The 16844-nt window shown below is 42.6% G+C and overlaps 1 protein-coding gene across 2 annotated transcripts in view; it reads right to left on the bottom strand.

Moving 5' to 3' along the window:
* Positions 1–16844, bottom strand: part of LRP4 (LDL receptor related protein 4) — a 181305-nt gene that overhangs the window by 42593 nt on the left and 121868 nt on the right. For both annotated transcript variants that reach the window (XM_082271113.1, XM_082271114.1), the window contains 6 exons: positions 13437–13562; positions 13106–13336; positions 5774–5930; positions 3532–3749; positions 3110–3286; positions 258–380 (listed from right to left, as the gene is read on the bottom strand). In XM_082271113.1, the coding sequence (XP_082127239.1) occupies positions 258–380; positions 3110–3286; positions 3532–3749; positions 5774–5930; positions 13106–13336; positions 13437–13562 (1032 nt within the window). The remainder of the gene's footprint in view (positions 1–257; positions 381–3109; positions 3287–3531; positions 3750–5773; positions 5931–13105; positions 13337–13436; positions 13563–16844) is intronic.

The raw sequence follows: 16844 nt of genomic DNA, 5'->3' as shown, positions 1-16844 counted from the left end.
CTGTACAGCTTGTTTTATCTACAGACCTCTCTTATCTGCATAGGCAAAGGTAAAGGTGAAAGAAGTCTTTAAACAACTGGTTTAAATACCTAACAAATTCACATTTCTAATGATCCATACACTGATTAAATAGAATTTGTTGGCGAGCCACATAAAGCAATACTTCTCTATTACTATTCCAGCTTATTACATACACATCAGAATCCCCCTTACCCCTTCCTTCTCCACCCTTAAAAGAAAAAAATAATGGCACTTACTTAAGGCACATGTCTTGGGCCCAGTCTTCCGGAAACCAGTGGGACAAGCGCATGTAAATGTGATGCCGCTGGGAAGGCAAAGGTGGGAACAGCCCCCATTATCAGAGCCGCATCTGTTTTTACCTGATAGAAAAATTAACATAAAAAAAAAAAATCTTAAGACTAGTATAAAGAAAAATTAACATACAAAAATATTAAAAACTAGTAGAAGGCAAGTTAGACATAATTCTCATAAAATAGATTATGTTCAAAGTACTTATTTTGTATTCACTGAGCATCAGTAAGGTTTTCTGTTTTTTCATCTGTGCCCAGAGTATGGGCAAACCATCACCCACAGGGTGGGTGGTTAATTTTTGCTTGGGTTAAAGTGAAGGTTTCTTTTTGTTTGTAACCCAAATTAAAGCATTTCCTACTCAAACACATCATATTCCTGATATGTGCCTGCTGTATCATGTACTTGTATGAGAAAGTATCCTGTTCTTTTTGTATTGCTTCCTTTGTCTGAAATCCCCGGTGTTCCCGCTAGTTCTCTTGCTTTCCCATTAAAAACTGACCACATTAAGCAGGAGAGCACATTGTGGTCAGTTCTCTAGCTGTGCTGCAAACTCAGCTTGCTCTACTCCAATGATCAGACTGACTTGTTCTGACATGCCCCTGATACACAGCCATTCACTTGGAAGCTCAGCCTGCTGCTTTTTCTCCCCCCAGCTCTCATGCAGCTGAGAACAGAGGGAAGGCGATCACTTATATAAAAAAAATAATAATTTGTAAAATACCTTTTTTTTTTAAATAAAGGTATTTTACAGTCTATTTTTTTTTTTATATCTGTACAGAAATGTTTTTCCTTTTATTTCCATTTTAAACTGAATGGGTTGTTTTATAAGGTGATCCTTTACAGTCACTTCAAATATAAAAAGAAATGTATATAAATTTAAAAAAATTGATTTTACTGCTTATTCAGAATATGTAAAAACTTGAATGTGCCTAGTCTGAGCACAGGCTCACTTTAAGTTACATCACAGTGGCAGTACTTTAGACCCACTTTCAAGTGCTGTGCAGACTATCTTGGAGAGTTATGGAAGCCAAAAGCAGGGCCTATTGATCCTGAAAATTCCTGCAACTACTACTGATATGGCTGCATGAAAGATACATTGCAATTTGCAATTATGAAAAACCATAGGCTGGCTGTAGATCTAAAAGGAAATGCCATTTCTAATCACATTTAATTAAACTACAAAAAAGTATTACTGTGGTGTAATAACATGGTCTCCAGTTACACCTTCCAGGATAGAGATTTTAGTGAACTCTGAGTGCATTAAGTTAAAGTGGTTCTAAATTAAGGTGTTTTCTTTACCTTCATGCATTCTATGTGATAAGGTTAAAAAATAAATAAAAAAAAAACACCTTCTGTGTGCAGCTACACCCCCGAACCCCCCGCCACCAACCCTGTATTCTTACCCGAGTCCAATGAGGATTTAGCAATATGCTGCTAAATCATGCTACTCTCTCCTCACCGATTTAGAGACACCACCTGCTGCTGTCAGTCACAGCCGATGAAAGGGAAGCAAGGGTGGGGCTGAGACGCACTGTGTGTGTCAATGGACACACAGGGTGGGGCTGAGACGCATTGTGTGTGTCAATGGTCACACAGGGAGGGGCTGAGACGCACTGTGTGTGTCAATGGACACGCACAGTGTGGCTCAGGAGCGAGCCTAAATATGTGCCCTCATAGCAAGTGGTTTGCTATTGGGGCACTCAGCAGGGGGTAGGAGCCTGGCAGGGAACCCAAGAAGAGGAGGATCGGGGCTGCTCAGTGGAAAACTATTGTGCAGAGCAGGTAAGTATAACATGTTCATTATTTTAAAAAAAGTTACCTTTACAATCACTTTAAAGGTCAACTCTAGTCTATCAAGAAAAGTCTTATCGTTTATGGCTCAGGAAGTTTCTAGGATTATTATATATATATATATATATATATATATATATATATATATATATATACATACACATATATATATATATATACACACATTATATATATATATATATATATATATATATATATATATATATATATATATATATATATATATATATATAATATAAATCAGACTCATGCATCGATCAGTACCACACAGCATCAAGTTTTACTTCAAACTAACCTCTAAAATGGTGGGGGGGGGGGGGGGGAAGTGTCAATCGTAGGAATTTTTTGGTTGGGCTTAACATTACCTTACCAATATACTGTTAAACGTTAAAAAAAAAAAAAAAAAAATAGCCTTTATTATCTATTCTTCCGTGAATCAAAACATTTTCCCAGAGACTATGGGGTTAAAAAATAGGCTGTTCACTGTGCAAGAGAAGTTTTCTAAAAACGAGTGAGCTGACTTCTATCATCCAATCATCTGCAAGCAAAAATACTTTTCTTAATGGTCCTTTTTTCCCTAAACTGGGTATTCTTTGCAAAATTAATTTTTACCAAGTTCAGTAAGCTAAGTGAAAATTACCTTGCAAAGTGAATAGCCTTTTTGCTTTTAGTAAATCCCCCCCCCCCCCCCCTATAGGTACACTTCATGCACTTACAACCTAGAAATAAATGCATATAAAAGATTGGGCTTTCTGCAGCCAGCACAGAGTAGTCACATAAAGGAGTTGACAGAAATATCTGTGGGGCAAGTCCATTTCCAAGCTACCCCACCTGTAACCCTACATGGTTAAACAGCAACAATCCAAAATCAATCTGATTATATCGATTTCTCCATTTATACAACCCAGCGCTCCTTTGTGCAGCTTATGGACCCCACAATATGTACACAGGAAAAAAGAAATGGGTTGTTATGGTGCCACCTCACCTGCTGGTTGCCTCTGTGGATGCAGGGTGTGAATATCCATAGGAAAATGCAGTTTGCTCCGTATCACCTCTTGGTTCTTTCCGGTGAATTTGTTAGCGCTGTTTATGCTTTTGGTATGCCAGTCAGTCCAATACAAACTGTCCTCAAACACAGTAATTGCAAATGGGTGAGGGAGACCTGCAGAGACCGAGAATCGAGGAGAGTGAGTCATGTAGAGGATGTAACATGCACAAGAAAACTGCACAAGAAAACAGAAAAAAAAAAAAAACCCATGAAGAAAAAAAAAGTGTTTTTTTTTTCCTTGAGCAATCAACAAGCTATTAGCAGTTCATTTTCTACTGAAAGTTGGAAAATTCAAGCATCTGGATAACTACAAGTTTCACTACTTGAGGCTGATTTTTTGTGTAGTGAATTTAGCTTACCTTGGCTGATCACAGCTTTGCGATTGGATCCGTCTAGATTGGCTCTCTCAATAACATGGTGTTTAGCATCCACCCAGTACATACGTCTTCCAGCATAGTCAATAGTCAGTCCATTGGGCCAGAAGAGATGTGTATCTGCAATGACACGTCTGTTGGAACCATCCATGCTAGAATATTCAATGCGTGGTGTATTACCCCAATCTGTCCAGTAGATGGTGCTAAAGAATAAGACACAAAATGATTAATATTCCAGGTATTTATATAGTGCTGACAATTTGCACAGTGCCTAAATATATATTATACAGTACATTCACATCAGTCCCAGCCTTACAATCCAAGATCCATAACTCACATTCATACATACACATAGTAGGGCAAATTTAGACAGGAGCTAAATATCCTACCAGCATGTCTTTGGAGTGTGGGAGGAAACCAGAATAACCCGGAGGAAACCGTCAAAGGCATGGGAAGAACATGCAAACTCCAAGCAGATAGGGCATGGTTGGAATTTAAACGAATGACCCTAGTGCTGCCAGGCTGAAGTGCTCATCCTTGCCATTGTGCTGTCCATATATATTGAAATATATTGTGACAATATTCCACAGCCCATATAGACATATTAGGCAGTTGAGGACACTGGACGCACTAAAACAACTGAATGAACACAGGGCATGTGTGGTACACCCAGTCCTATGCTGCTACCATTCCTGCACTTGCAGGAAAAGTCCAGGTCTCACAAATGAAAGCCGGGAGTTTCTGTATACATACAGCCCCTGAAGAAGCTGCTGCTGTCAAAAAACAGATCTGACACAACGAGGGAGATTTACCAAACCTGGTGCACACAGAATCTGGTGCAGCTGTGCATAGAAGCCAATCAGCTTCCAGGTTTTATTGTCATAGTTTAATTGAAGAAATTAAAGTTAGAAGCTGATTGGTTACAAGCAACACTGGTAATTTGTACTTATTCTGTTTCATTCATCTGCAGATCAAATAGATGAGCGTCGGTCTGCATAGGATGTCAGTTAAAGCAACCAGACTTTCTTAAAATTTCTTTTCAACCTCTTTTTTAATCTAATCAGCCCTAATTAACTCCTTCCTCCCCCTCCCTTTAATTATTATTATGCCACTTTTCAAAAAGGTTTTTCTAATTTCTTTTTATTGTCAAACTTATTTTAGTGTGACAAATAAAAGCACAAAATTAAATTAAAAAAAAAAAAAAAAAAGATGGTTTTGGTAAAGCTAAATGAGATTTGTACATTAAATTGTACAATCAGATTGTATAGTATATGGCTAGCTTTATGCTGGCTAAAGACTGGCAGGTATTACTCCTGAAAACACTAGCCAGGAGATATCAGCCAGTCAAAAAGAGAATCCGTTATAATTTTCTAACAGTTGCACCTTAATCCCTTTTTAAGCACCATATTGGTAGAATTAATGTCCACTCACTGGAAGATTTGCCGACCTGAGTGAAGGAATAATCTATCCTCCATTTTGTTCCATCGACTCCATCTTGTCATTAAAACTCCAGACTCAGCTTAATTATAAAGCCTATCTAAGTAAATGTCCTCGAAAGTTTCCAGGAAGTTACGCTTTGTGGTCAAACTGACCCTTAGAGCAAGTCTATTTAACTAATTATACCTTATCTTAACCCTTAGAACAAGTCTGATGTAATGCCAATTATAACTATGCCTTATTTTAATTAGCTCATATGCAAGTACATGACTTGAACCAAGTAATGGTAGACTGCAATTCTTGTATCAATTCTATGCATAATCTACTGGAAAGGGACTCCCCCCCCCCCCCCTTTTACTTTCTCTATAAAACGTTCTTCATTGTTTGAATAAATCCGAGCATTCAGTGACATCGTACCTGCTGTCTCTGTGTCTTATTGAGTGCTCCCAGATATCTGAAGGAACTTTGATGCCTAGGGCCATGTTAGTGCTAACACTGGGTATCGCCACCAAGTGGTCAGGAATGACCCAACGACTTGGATCATCATCAATAAATAATTAACAGATTTTATGCCCACCCTTACACTTCAGGTAGGGATGTCTATGTAACCTTTACAAAAGGTACCTTCACTGCTGGAATTTTAGATTGCTAAATTACTTCAATACAAGCTATCAAGAAAAAAAGCCATAAATGTAGCGATTAACACCCAGCCTCTGTGGCACTACGGGGCTCTGTACCCTGAATGTCTAACCTGCTTGCTTTCATGTTCCCTCAAGCAATGCAAACATACCCTTCCATTGGGTTCAAAGCTATGGCCCGCGGCTTCTCCAGGTTTTCCCACAGAATTACTCTGCGATGGGACCCGTCCAGATTTGATACTTCAACACGAGAGGTGCCAGAGTCCGTCCAGAAGAGCTTATCATGGATCCAATCAATAGCTAGACCACCTGGACAAGAAAAAGGAAGACCAATGGATGTCTTTAGATCTGCATCAATATTTTCTTAAAACGAAACGCTCCATACATGCGTTATTAAAATCTGGTGACTTTTTTCAGCTTTTCTTTTTGTACATAACAGCTAGAAATTAAGCCTTATGTTGGCCATACACTATGCAAAAAGTCGGCCGAAATTCTGTCATTTGGACAGTTTTTTTAGTTTTTCGACCAGTTAATGGGCTCAAATCGGTAGACAGTTCTGAAGTTTTTGAGCTGAAAAAACGAAAGACAAGTTTGGAAATTTTCTGCCAAACGAACAATAGATTAAAAGGTTACTGTGTTTCTCGTCCAAACTGTTTGCACTAGGTATATGTGAAAAAACTAAAAAAAAAAAAAAAAAATGGATTAATTTATGTTCATTGAACAATTTATCGGTCATTACATGATGGCACGATTGTCTGCTCTCACAGCCGAGTCTTCGTTTTTTGAAAAGGGGTTTGAACGATTTTTCATATAGTGCATGGCCAGGATTACAGTAATGTTAAACCCTCAGTTCTTCAAGTCTCAAAATTAAAGTTGTTGTAAAGGCTGAAGGTTTTTTTACCTTCATGCATTCTATCAAATCGGTGTATAATATGGTATTATATATATATATATATATATATATATATATATATATATATGGATTTTTGTAAGATCTTACCGTAAAATCCTTTTCTCTTAAGCTCATTGACAGACGTAGTCTTCTTGATTCTCAAGAGCTGGGTTATGTTGTCTCCGCAGGAGTAGGACTAGGCAGAAAGACAAAACGTTCTGGATCCACCTTAGGGGCAGTCCCTGAGGGTATATCCTCCCTCTCTCTGCTACAGGGAATCAGTTCTGTTTTAAAGCAGTACAGAGAATTTAACCCAACCCAACTCAATGATAGAGGGGCGGGTACTACGTCTGTCAATGAGCTTAAGAGAAAAGGATTTTACGGTAAGATCTTACAAAAATCCATTTTTCTCTATCGCTCATTGACAGACGTAGTCTTCTTGATTCTCAAGAGCTGGGACATCCAGAAGCAGTGCCACAAATGAGGGGTGGGATTGACAAAATCAAATCCAATCTAGAAGGCCCAACCGGTGCCAAACTAGAAGTTTTAAAGGCTCATTATAAACAAAGAATGAGACTAAAGAAAAATTTTCCAACGGAAAAAACCCTCGAGGTAGACCACTGGTCTCCTCAAATTGCGGCCTGCAAAACCTTGCGGCCAAACGAGGCATCAGACGATGCCATTACATCAACTTTATAATGTTTAGTAAAGGTATGCACCGACGACCAGGTAGCCGCCTTGCACACCTGGACCACTGACGCCTGATGGCGAAAGGCCCATGACGCACTAAGTGCCCGAGTGGAGTGCGCCTTAACAGGGAACGGGGGCTCCCGACCCTTAATAGAATAAGCCTGTACTACCGTCTGTCTGATTCATCTGGAAATGGTCGCGGCAGATGCAGGCAACCCCTTTTTGGGTCCACCTGGGATCACAAAAAGTGAATCAGTCTTGCGAAACGAGTCTGTCGTTTTCAAGTATACCCTGATCGCCCGGACCACATCCAAGGAGTGTAAAGCATACTCCCGAGGATGACTGGGCTTAGGACACAGGGAAGGTAATACAATTTTTTCATTCAGATGAAATTCTGAAACCACTTTTGGTAGGAAGGATGGATTCGGACGAAGAACCACCTTATCTCTATGAACCACCAGATATGGTGAACGACAAGATAATGTGGCCAGTTCTGACACCCTGCGTGCAGAAGTAATAGCCACCAAGAAGGCCACCTTCTGGGACAACGTGGGTAGAGGAATCTCCCTAATATCTTCAAAGGGAGGTTTCTGAAGAACCGACAACACTAAATTAAGATCCCAGGGGGGTAACGGCGCGTGCACTGGCGGAGCCAGATGTCGCACCCCCTGGATGAAGTTCCGCACCAAGGAATGAGTAGCCAAAGGCCTCTGAAAGAAGATGGCTAATGCTGAGACCTGACCCTTGATAGTACTCAAGGCCAGTTTCTGCTCAACCCCTTGTTGCAGAAAAGCCAATATTCGACTAATCGAATAAGACCGAGGACGGAACCCCAAAGGTTCACACCATGCAATGTAGGACTTCCATGTGCGATGATAAATCTTTCTGGAAGTCGCTTTCCTTGCTTCAACTAGAGTAGGAATAACTGAAGCTGACAAACCTTTGTCCTTCAGCACCTGGGTCTCAATAGCCAGGCCGTTAAAGCCAGCGATCGTAAAGCAGGATGGAAGATCGGTCCCTGAGACAGTAGATCCTCCCTGAGAGGAAGTCTCCACGGGACGTCCGCCACCAGTCTGACCATGTCGGCGTACCAAGCTCGACGAGGCCAGTTAGGAGCTACCAGAATTACTGGAATTCCTTCCTCCTCTATCCTGCGAAGAAGTCTTGGCAGTAACGCGAGAGGAGGGAAGGCATATATTAGCTGGTATTGCCCCCACGGGGCGATCAGTGCGTCTGCGGTTTCTGCTAGAGGATCGCGGGAGCGAGCCACGAATCTCTGAACTTTCCTGTTGAATCGTGATGCCAACAGATCCACATCCGGGGTGCCCCACCGTAGGCACAACTGGTGGAAAACGTCTGGATGGAGGGACCATTCCCCCTGATCCAGGGTCTGACAGCTGAGATAATCTGCCTGCCAATTCTCCACCCCCGGAATGAACACCGCAGAGATTGCTGGAACAAATCGTTCCGCCCAGCGAAGAATGCAAGCCACTTCTTTGGCCGCTCGGACACTCTTGGTGCCCCCCTGGTGATTGACATAAGCCACGGCCGTGGCATTGTCCGACTGGATCCGAACCGGGCTGCCCTGGAGCTGCTCGGTCCAGTGAATCAGACAAAGTCTGATCGCTCTCAGTTCCAATACATTTATCGGTAACCTGGATTCTTCCGGGGACCAAAGTCCCTGGACAGATAACTGACCGAGAATTCCTCCCCATCCGGATAGACTGGCATCCGTGGTCACTATCGTCCAATATATTGGCAGAAATGACTTTCCCTGGCTGAGCATTGGAGACCGAAGCCACCAGACCAGAGACTCTCTGGTCTGTTTGCTCAATCGGATCTGATTGTCCAGGGATTCCGGATTCCGATTCCATCTGAGAAGAATCTCTTGCTGAAGAATTCGGGTATGGGACTGGGCAAATGGGACTGCTTCGAATGAAGCCACCATCAACCCCAGAACCCTCATGCAAGTCCGAAGGGAAGACCAGCTGTTGGACAGTAACAACTGGACTGCTGATTGAATCTTTCGGAGTTTCCCTACCGGAAGAAAAACTCTTGACCTGACTGTGTCTAGAATTAGACCCAGATATTCGAGCCTCTGGGTGGGAACCAGAAATGACTTTTGCTGGTTCACCAGCCACCCGAATTCCTGTAAAGAAATCATAGTAATTTCTATGTTTTGTAGCAAGGTCTAAGGAGACTCTGCATGAAGCAGAAGATCGTCTAGGTAACCAAGGATCGATATACCTCTTTGGCGCAGAAGTGCCAACATTGGGGCCAACACCTTTGTGAAGACCCGCGGAGCCGTGGCGAGACCGAAAGGTAACGCCACAAACTGATAGTGGTTCTCCTCTACGGAAAAGCGTAGAAACCGCTGATGCCCTGCGAAAATGGGAATGTGAAGATAGGCGTCCTTGATGTCTATGGACGCTAGGACATCCCCTGGATGCAGGAAGGCTGCTACCGTGCGAATGGACTCCATTCTGAATCTTCTTATGTTGACGAAAGAATTGAGTGCTCTTAAGTCCAGAATTGGACGCACTTTGCCCTCTTTCCTGGGTATTGTAAATAGGTTTGAATAAAACCCTTGAAACCGTTCTGTCCAAGGAACGTGGACTACCACTCCTTGTTGTAGTAAATCTGTGACTGCTCTCCGCAGATCTTCTAAACGATCTGAGGATAGTCGGATATTGGAAGGGAAGAATCGCGCCGGTGGGAGAGATCGAAACTCGATCTTGTACCCTGACCTTATGACTTCGCAAACCCATTTGTCCGGGATTCTGGAAAGCCATGGATCCGGGAACCGGCGAAGACGTCCCCCCACCCCAGTTATGGGTGGGGGCGCACCTTCAGGCTTTGGATGGTTTATCTTCAGGTCTGGAGGGGGCGGGCTTTTGCTTGCCCGACCAACGGAAAGGAATAACCGTGGCTTTATTCAGTCTAGCAATTGGTGAATCCACCACAGGTGGTTCTGTCCATTTCTTAATAAGGGTTTCCTCAAACGGATAACGCCTGTCAATGCGTTTAGAAATAGTAAAAGTGCGTTTTGGCAGACGCCATTCTTCTTCGATTGGATTGCCAAAACATTTGGGCAATGGAAAAACCTTCGCCACTTTGATGCGTTTTTTAGTCCCAAAAGGGATTTCAGTTTCAGCTATTTCTGATGAAATACCCTGTAACCTTAAGGTCTCTTGAACAGATACAATGAGTACGTTAACCAACGCTTCCTCTCGGGCTATGGCGGATGCCGAAACATCCTCCTCACTGTCTGAAGAGACAGGACCCGAGACACCAATCCCAGATGAAGTACCTGCAACTGCAGAAATGGGCTCAGAATCTGAATCCGAGGTTTCAGATAATATGGGGTTAGGCGGGGGTCGCTTTCTTGCGCCCTGTCCCTGACAAGCCACTTCCACCCGGGACACAAAAGTTTCCATAATAGCTGACAATGATTCAATTGTCAATGGGGTGCTGGAGGATCCCGCAGACCCCTCGAGGGGATCCGGAGGAGATACATGAGTGGCAGGGTCCATGTTAATACAGGACACCGTTGCCAGCAAAACAAAAAAAAACTTTTTTTTTTTTTTTTGTGTCTCCCCCTAGCGCAATAGCGCCCCTCAGAGTACCTGCTTCTCGATCCCACAGAGAGAGAGAGGGACCCCCAAGGCTCACCAACCGATGCAGTGCAGTTTCCAACCAACTGCAGTCAGCGTCTGTCTTACACAGACTGGAAGGAGCTGTTTGCTTTTTCCCGGGTAGAAGGCGTGGCTCCGCCCCGTGTACGCCTTCTGGCGTTCCCAGCTCTCCACGAGGTAGCTGGGCTCACAAAACATGGCCGCCCCCATAGAAGAGACATAAGACTCCAAAAACATGGCGGCCGGCGTGACCTGAGGACATACATGCATACGGTCTACGGCAAAATGGCGGCGGAACGCCGAAATCGTTTTCCCAGCACATCCACCTGCATCTCTGCTAAGAGGCGATATATGGATCTACAGGAGATACACTACACATAAGGTAGGATTATACCTCCTATGTCTGCTGTAATGTTACAGTCTGCTGGGTAGAGTGTTAGCTCTTAAACCAAGTCCACTTCCCACAAACACATGCTGTATTACAAGGGGGACTTGTAAGTATCAGATATATACTGACCATATATGGAGGGGCCCATAATACATACTGCCTCATAACCAGGAAAAAAGGGAACGTTTACTCACCATACCGAACCGACAGGCACCCTCTCTTCACAATACCCTCTCCACCGGGGTGGGGGTTTGTGGACCACTCCGGACGCCTCGACTCTCTGGTACCTGGCGTCCAAGCGAGAGACTTTTAACTCGCAAGGTCAGTCCCTCCACTGGGACTCCGTCGCGGCCGACCCAGCGCGGAGCTCTGGTCTGCACGCGCTCGTAGTCAGAAACCGGGGTGACCACTGGATCTCAACATCCAGCCCGTCGCCCGGCCCCGCATACTTACTTGAATATGTCGCGGCCGACCAAGCGCAATGCCATGGTCTGCGCGCGCTCGTAGGCCGGCTGGGGTGACCACAAGTGTCGCCCAGTCCGGCATTTTTGCTTGAAGATCTCACAGGAAAAAACACTGGAGAAACTACCTAAAAAATGTCTTTTTCTTAAAGAAAAAAAGTCTTGCCAGGACCAAAAGATCCCAGCAAGGAACTTAGGTCCTTACTCCTGACTAGACAGAAAAAAAACTGATTCCCTGTAGCAGAGAGAGGGAGGATATACCCTCAGGGACTGCCCCTAAGGTGGAGCCAGAACGTTTTGTCTTTCTGCCTAGTCCTACTCCTGCGGAGACAACATAACCCAGCTCTTGAGAATCAAGAAGACTACGTCTGTCAATGAGCGATAGAGAAATATATATATATATATATATTATATATATATATATATATATATATATATATATATATATATATATATATATATATATATATATATATATATATATATATATATATACATACACACACACATACATATACACACATACACATATATATATATATATATATATATATATATATCTGAAAATCGATCAATCCTGTTGTACTGGTTGATCTCATTACTTGAGACCCTAAATTATTAGGTCAGTACTAATATCTGCCAAATGACCCCTTTTTAGAAAGTAGACAGTCCAAGGTATTTAACAAGAAGCATTGTGAGTTTTTTGAGTTGTAATTTTTTTGTCACCATTTTTAGGAAAAACGAATTTGAAAAAAAATAAAATTTCTTCACATTTGTTTTTTTTTTTTAAACCAGTGCAGTACAGCGTTAATAAATAACGGGTGTGGCGGTGATCAGGGACACTGACTGGTGACCATATGTAAAAAATAAAATAAATTTTTATATTTTTTTTTTACTCCATTTTTTGTTTTCAACACACTGACTACTCTCAGTAACACTGTACTACTCTAGGGAACGGATCATGATTTTTTTTTTTTTTTTTTTTTTTTTACACGTTATGATTGTTTATATTAGGGAATTTCACTGGTATAAGCAACCATTTTTACTGAATGAAACAGATTCAGTGTGTTTTGTTAAGATTGGCCGTGTCTGTACCATGTTATCACTGTGACCAATCACAGCTAGCAACACAATTCTACACAATGGATGTTATGAAAGGAAGTCATCCACTGTTTAGAATTGTTGTGATCTGCTGTGATTGGTCACAGCGATCACATGGCACTGGTAGCGGGCATCAGTACACTGATCAGTCATTTGCTGGATACAGCCGATGAGAGATCATGCCCTGGTGCGCCCCCAGGGCCATGTGCGAGGCGGATTCCGGGAGAATGTCAAAGGACGTTCAACCGGATTGACGAAAGTCCTGGCCAGCTGTCATTTTGCTATATGTGGGGCAGGAAGTGGTTAACCCAACATACCTGGACTCTCAAGACCAGTAGAGACCACCTCTTCCACATTGCTGCCATTCAGGTTGGCACTCATAATACGGTCCAGGGTAACGTCTGACCAGAACACCAGCTCATGGCGGTGGTGAAAATCCAAAGCGATGGCGTTTTCCAAGTTGTTGAGAAGCAGCGTGTACTCTGAGCGATGAGGCAGAACCTGGCGGATATCAATCCTATTGGCAAACAGCAGAACTGGTTCCGGTCCTAAGGAAAGAAAACATATTAGGAGGACCATAATAAGTATGGTAGGATTCATTACTAGCATGGAAATGCAGAACGAGAGAATGCAAGATCTGAGACTTACCCAAGGCCTTGCAGCTGCGTTTGTCCGGTCGTAGTTGATATCCACTCTCACAAAAGCACTGGAAGCCTCCCTCTGTGTTGCTGCATCCCTGACTGCAATATCCCTCCTCGGCACACTCATTGACATCTGGGTGAAGGAGAAGGACAGTCACAAAAAGGACACATTTTCTTCTTCTGTCACACAACTCACTGAACCCCACGTTACAGTACAAAAAAAAAAAAAAAAAAAAAAAAAAAAACACTGTAGGATATCACAGGTGGCCACATACTGTAGGTGGCACAGTGGTGTAGTGGTTAGCACTTTCGCCTGGCAGCAAAAGGGTCGCTGGTTCGAATCCCAACCACGACACTACCTGCCTGGAGTTTGCATGTTCTCCCTGTGCCTGCGTGGGTTTCCTCCCACACTCCAAAGACATGCTGATAGGTTAACTGGCTCCAGTCTAAATTGGCCCTAGTATGTGTGAATGTGAGTTAGGGACCTTACATTGTAAGCTTATTTAGGGCAGGGACTGATGTAAATAAACAATGTATATGTTAAGCGCTGCGTAAATTGACGGCGCTATACAAGAACCTTTAATAAATACAATTTTAAAAAAGTTATCGTAAAGTGTATGTAAACCTCAACAATCCACTATTCCCATCGCTTGAAGGAGCGCCGATGCCCATTCCACGGCAGCACGCATGCGCGGAAATGCGTCGCTCAATCGTGATGTCATCCCTGCTGCCGGGTCCCTAAAGACCTCGCACTAAACCAGTTCCTGCTTTGCTGTTCTTTCTGCTTCACGCCGCGGCTGCTGGATCTCCATCCACCAGCAGCAGACACAGCGGAACCGTGTTCCAAGGACACTACAGTGGAGGATGGAGATGACCTCCCTGGATACTTTTTACATGCCTTCATTTTACCCAATAAATGTGAGTTGTTAATCGCCTACCTGCGTTTAATAAATGGGTTTTACTACTGCACTTCGAGGCGCCTCCTCTTCTCTTATCTGCTTCAGTTATCTTGTAACCTTGCTTTCTGTTCCTACTGGAGTGCTGCCCTACCATAGTAAAACCATCTACACAGACCATTGCCCCCATAGTAGAGACCATATATGGATGTTTTTAACAGATACTGTCCTGTTTGTTATATGTATGGGTAATTCTTTCACTGTTTGCTGGGCGCTCTTCCCCTGGTTTTTAAACCTCAACAATGAACTTCTTATATTTTCTCCATTTTCATCTGCTAAATATACCAATTAAAGTGTTTTTATATCAGTTCAATAAGTGAAAAAAATTTTTGATCCTGCCAGAAATACAGTTCTGTCCTGTATCCAGAGCAGTATTTATAGTGTGTTGTACATGTAAAGACTACAAAACACTTAGTCCCGGGTCACACTTGTGCGATGCGGGAAAGCTGCGAATATGCAGCGTGTTCCCGCATCGCAAACGCACATCTGGCAGTTCACACTGCCATATGCGATACGCAGGGGGTGTCAATTAAATGTTAACGACACCCCCAGTTTGATCGCATATCGCAGTGCGATCTGACAGTACGCACAGGATCGGATCGCACAAGTGTGAACCACTGTGCGATCCGATCCCGATGCGGCTGGAAAAAAGGGTCCTGTGCGTCTTTTGTGCGGGTGCAGTGTGAATTTCAGCCATACAAAGTTTTATGGCTGAATTCGCATCCACACATCCGATCGCATGTAATGAAGGAGCAGTGCACTCCGATATTACATGCGATCGGCGCACTCGCAAGAGTGTGAACCGGCCCTTAAAAGTATTGGAAAAGGACTCTCAGTTTATTAGTAGGGGTAAATGGGAAGAGGATGTAGATACAATAACAGATACTCAGTGGCAAGATGTGGTTTCCTCGACAGATTTATTGTCTTTATCAGCAGCTCAAAGACTTACACAGCTTTATATTATTCATAGAGCATTCTATACACCCAAAAGAATATCTCAACTTGGGCGAAGGTCAGACGCATCCTGCCCTAGATGTAGGGTTGCAATAGGAGATTTGATTCATATGCTATGGAGGTGCCCCAAGTTGCATAGATACTGGGAAGGGGTATGGGATAAAATAAATATGGTATATGAATTAAACTTGCAGATGCACCCGTTATACTGGGACATCTGGGGCGGGATGTATGGCCAAAACCCAAAAGGATTGCAGTGTTAAGATGTCTATACCGAGCTAGAAAGGGAAATACGTCAAATTGGATAAAATCTAAACCCCCCTCATTAGGGGAACGGCAGAGGAGAATAAATAATACAATAGTGAGGGGAAAAAATATTTTATAAGAGGCAGGGTGATAGAATAGGATTTGAAAAAATATGGAGTGTATGGATTGATGTTCTAGGACTGCTACCTGAGGTTGAAAATGCATAGTAAATCTGTGTTGTGGTTAATTTATTTCTGATTGGTGGGGGATGGGGGGGAAGAAATCTGAAGTATTGTTAAATAGGTTATTTTTTTCTGTATTGTAATGGAAATTTTGTATATGGGTAAAAAAAAAAAAAGAAATTAAAATAAAGATGATTTGGAAAAAAAAAAAAAAAAAAAAGGACGTTAAAAAATAAATAAATAAATAAATAAAAGATGCTATGAAGATGATGAGAAGGGAAATAAAGATGATTTGGAAATTAAAATTAAATAAAAAGATGTTATGAAGATGATGAGAAAGGAAGTGATCTTATAGTCCTAACACACTTCCTGTCCTGGAGGGACCACGCTGCTTCTCCTTAGTTACTGTACAGTAGGTTGTCACCTTAAGACAGGAAGTGCGTTACTGGCAGGACCACCAGATGGGGAAAAAAAGGCAATCAAAGAATGTCCACCTTTTGCAAAAATATAAATGCACCCATTCTGTGAAAAGTAAAAATGCTTTTGATTATTTGTTGAATTTGAGCCCTGCAACCACAATCAGTAGAGTGGATCGTGGGTGCAATGCTCTGGCTCCTGCAGACTCTCCCTCCAGCCCCTGGTCTTTAAAGAAGTACAGACCTTCAGCTAAGGAGCTGGAGGAAGCATCAATGGACTGCAACTGCTGTTACATCACCACACTCGTGCTCCAATGAGAACTATAGTCTCGCTGCTGCAGTGGAAGTAGTTATTTCATAGACAGATTCCAGTTAATGAAGGAGTCACGCACAGCCTCATCACCTTCAAATAGGATAGGATACGGCGGTGAGAAAAACCTCTCAATCCTAGGGGGGTTCAAGGGTATCGGGGGTCTGAAAGGTGGAATTAGCTTTTATTACATTGTTACAGCCACCACAAAGACTGGTAAGCTGCAATACATTACATTGTTGTTCTATGCTTTAGATCCATTTTTACATTAAACTTTCAAAACAAAACTAATGCCGGTCACACATGGATCAAAGTTCAGCAGAAACCAGCCGAATTTCGATCTATCTATGG

This window comes from Pelophylax lessonae (assembly GCF_965119305.1).
Source record: "Pelophylax lessonae genome assembly, chromosome: 10".
NCBI lineage: Eukaryota > Metazoa > Chordata > Amphibia > Anura > Ranidae > Pelophylax > Pelophylax lessonae.
The sequence above is the reverse complement of the archived record's forward strand: the minus strand, read 5'-3'. Positions and strand labels throughout refer to the sequence as shown.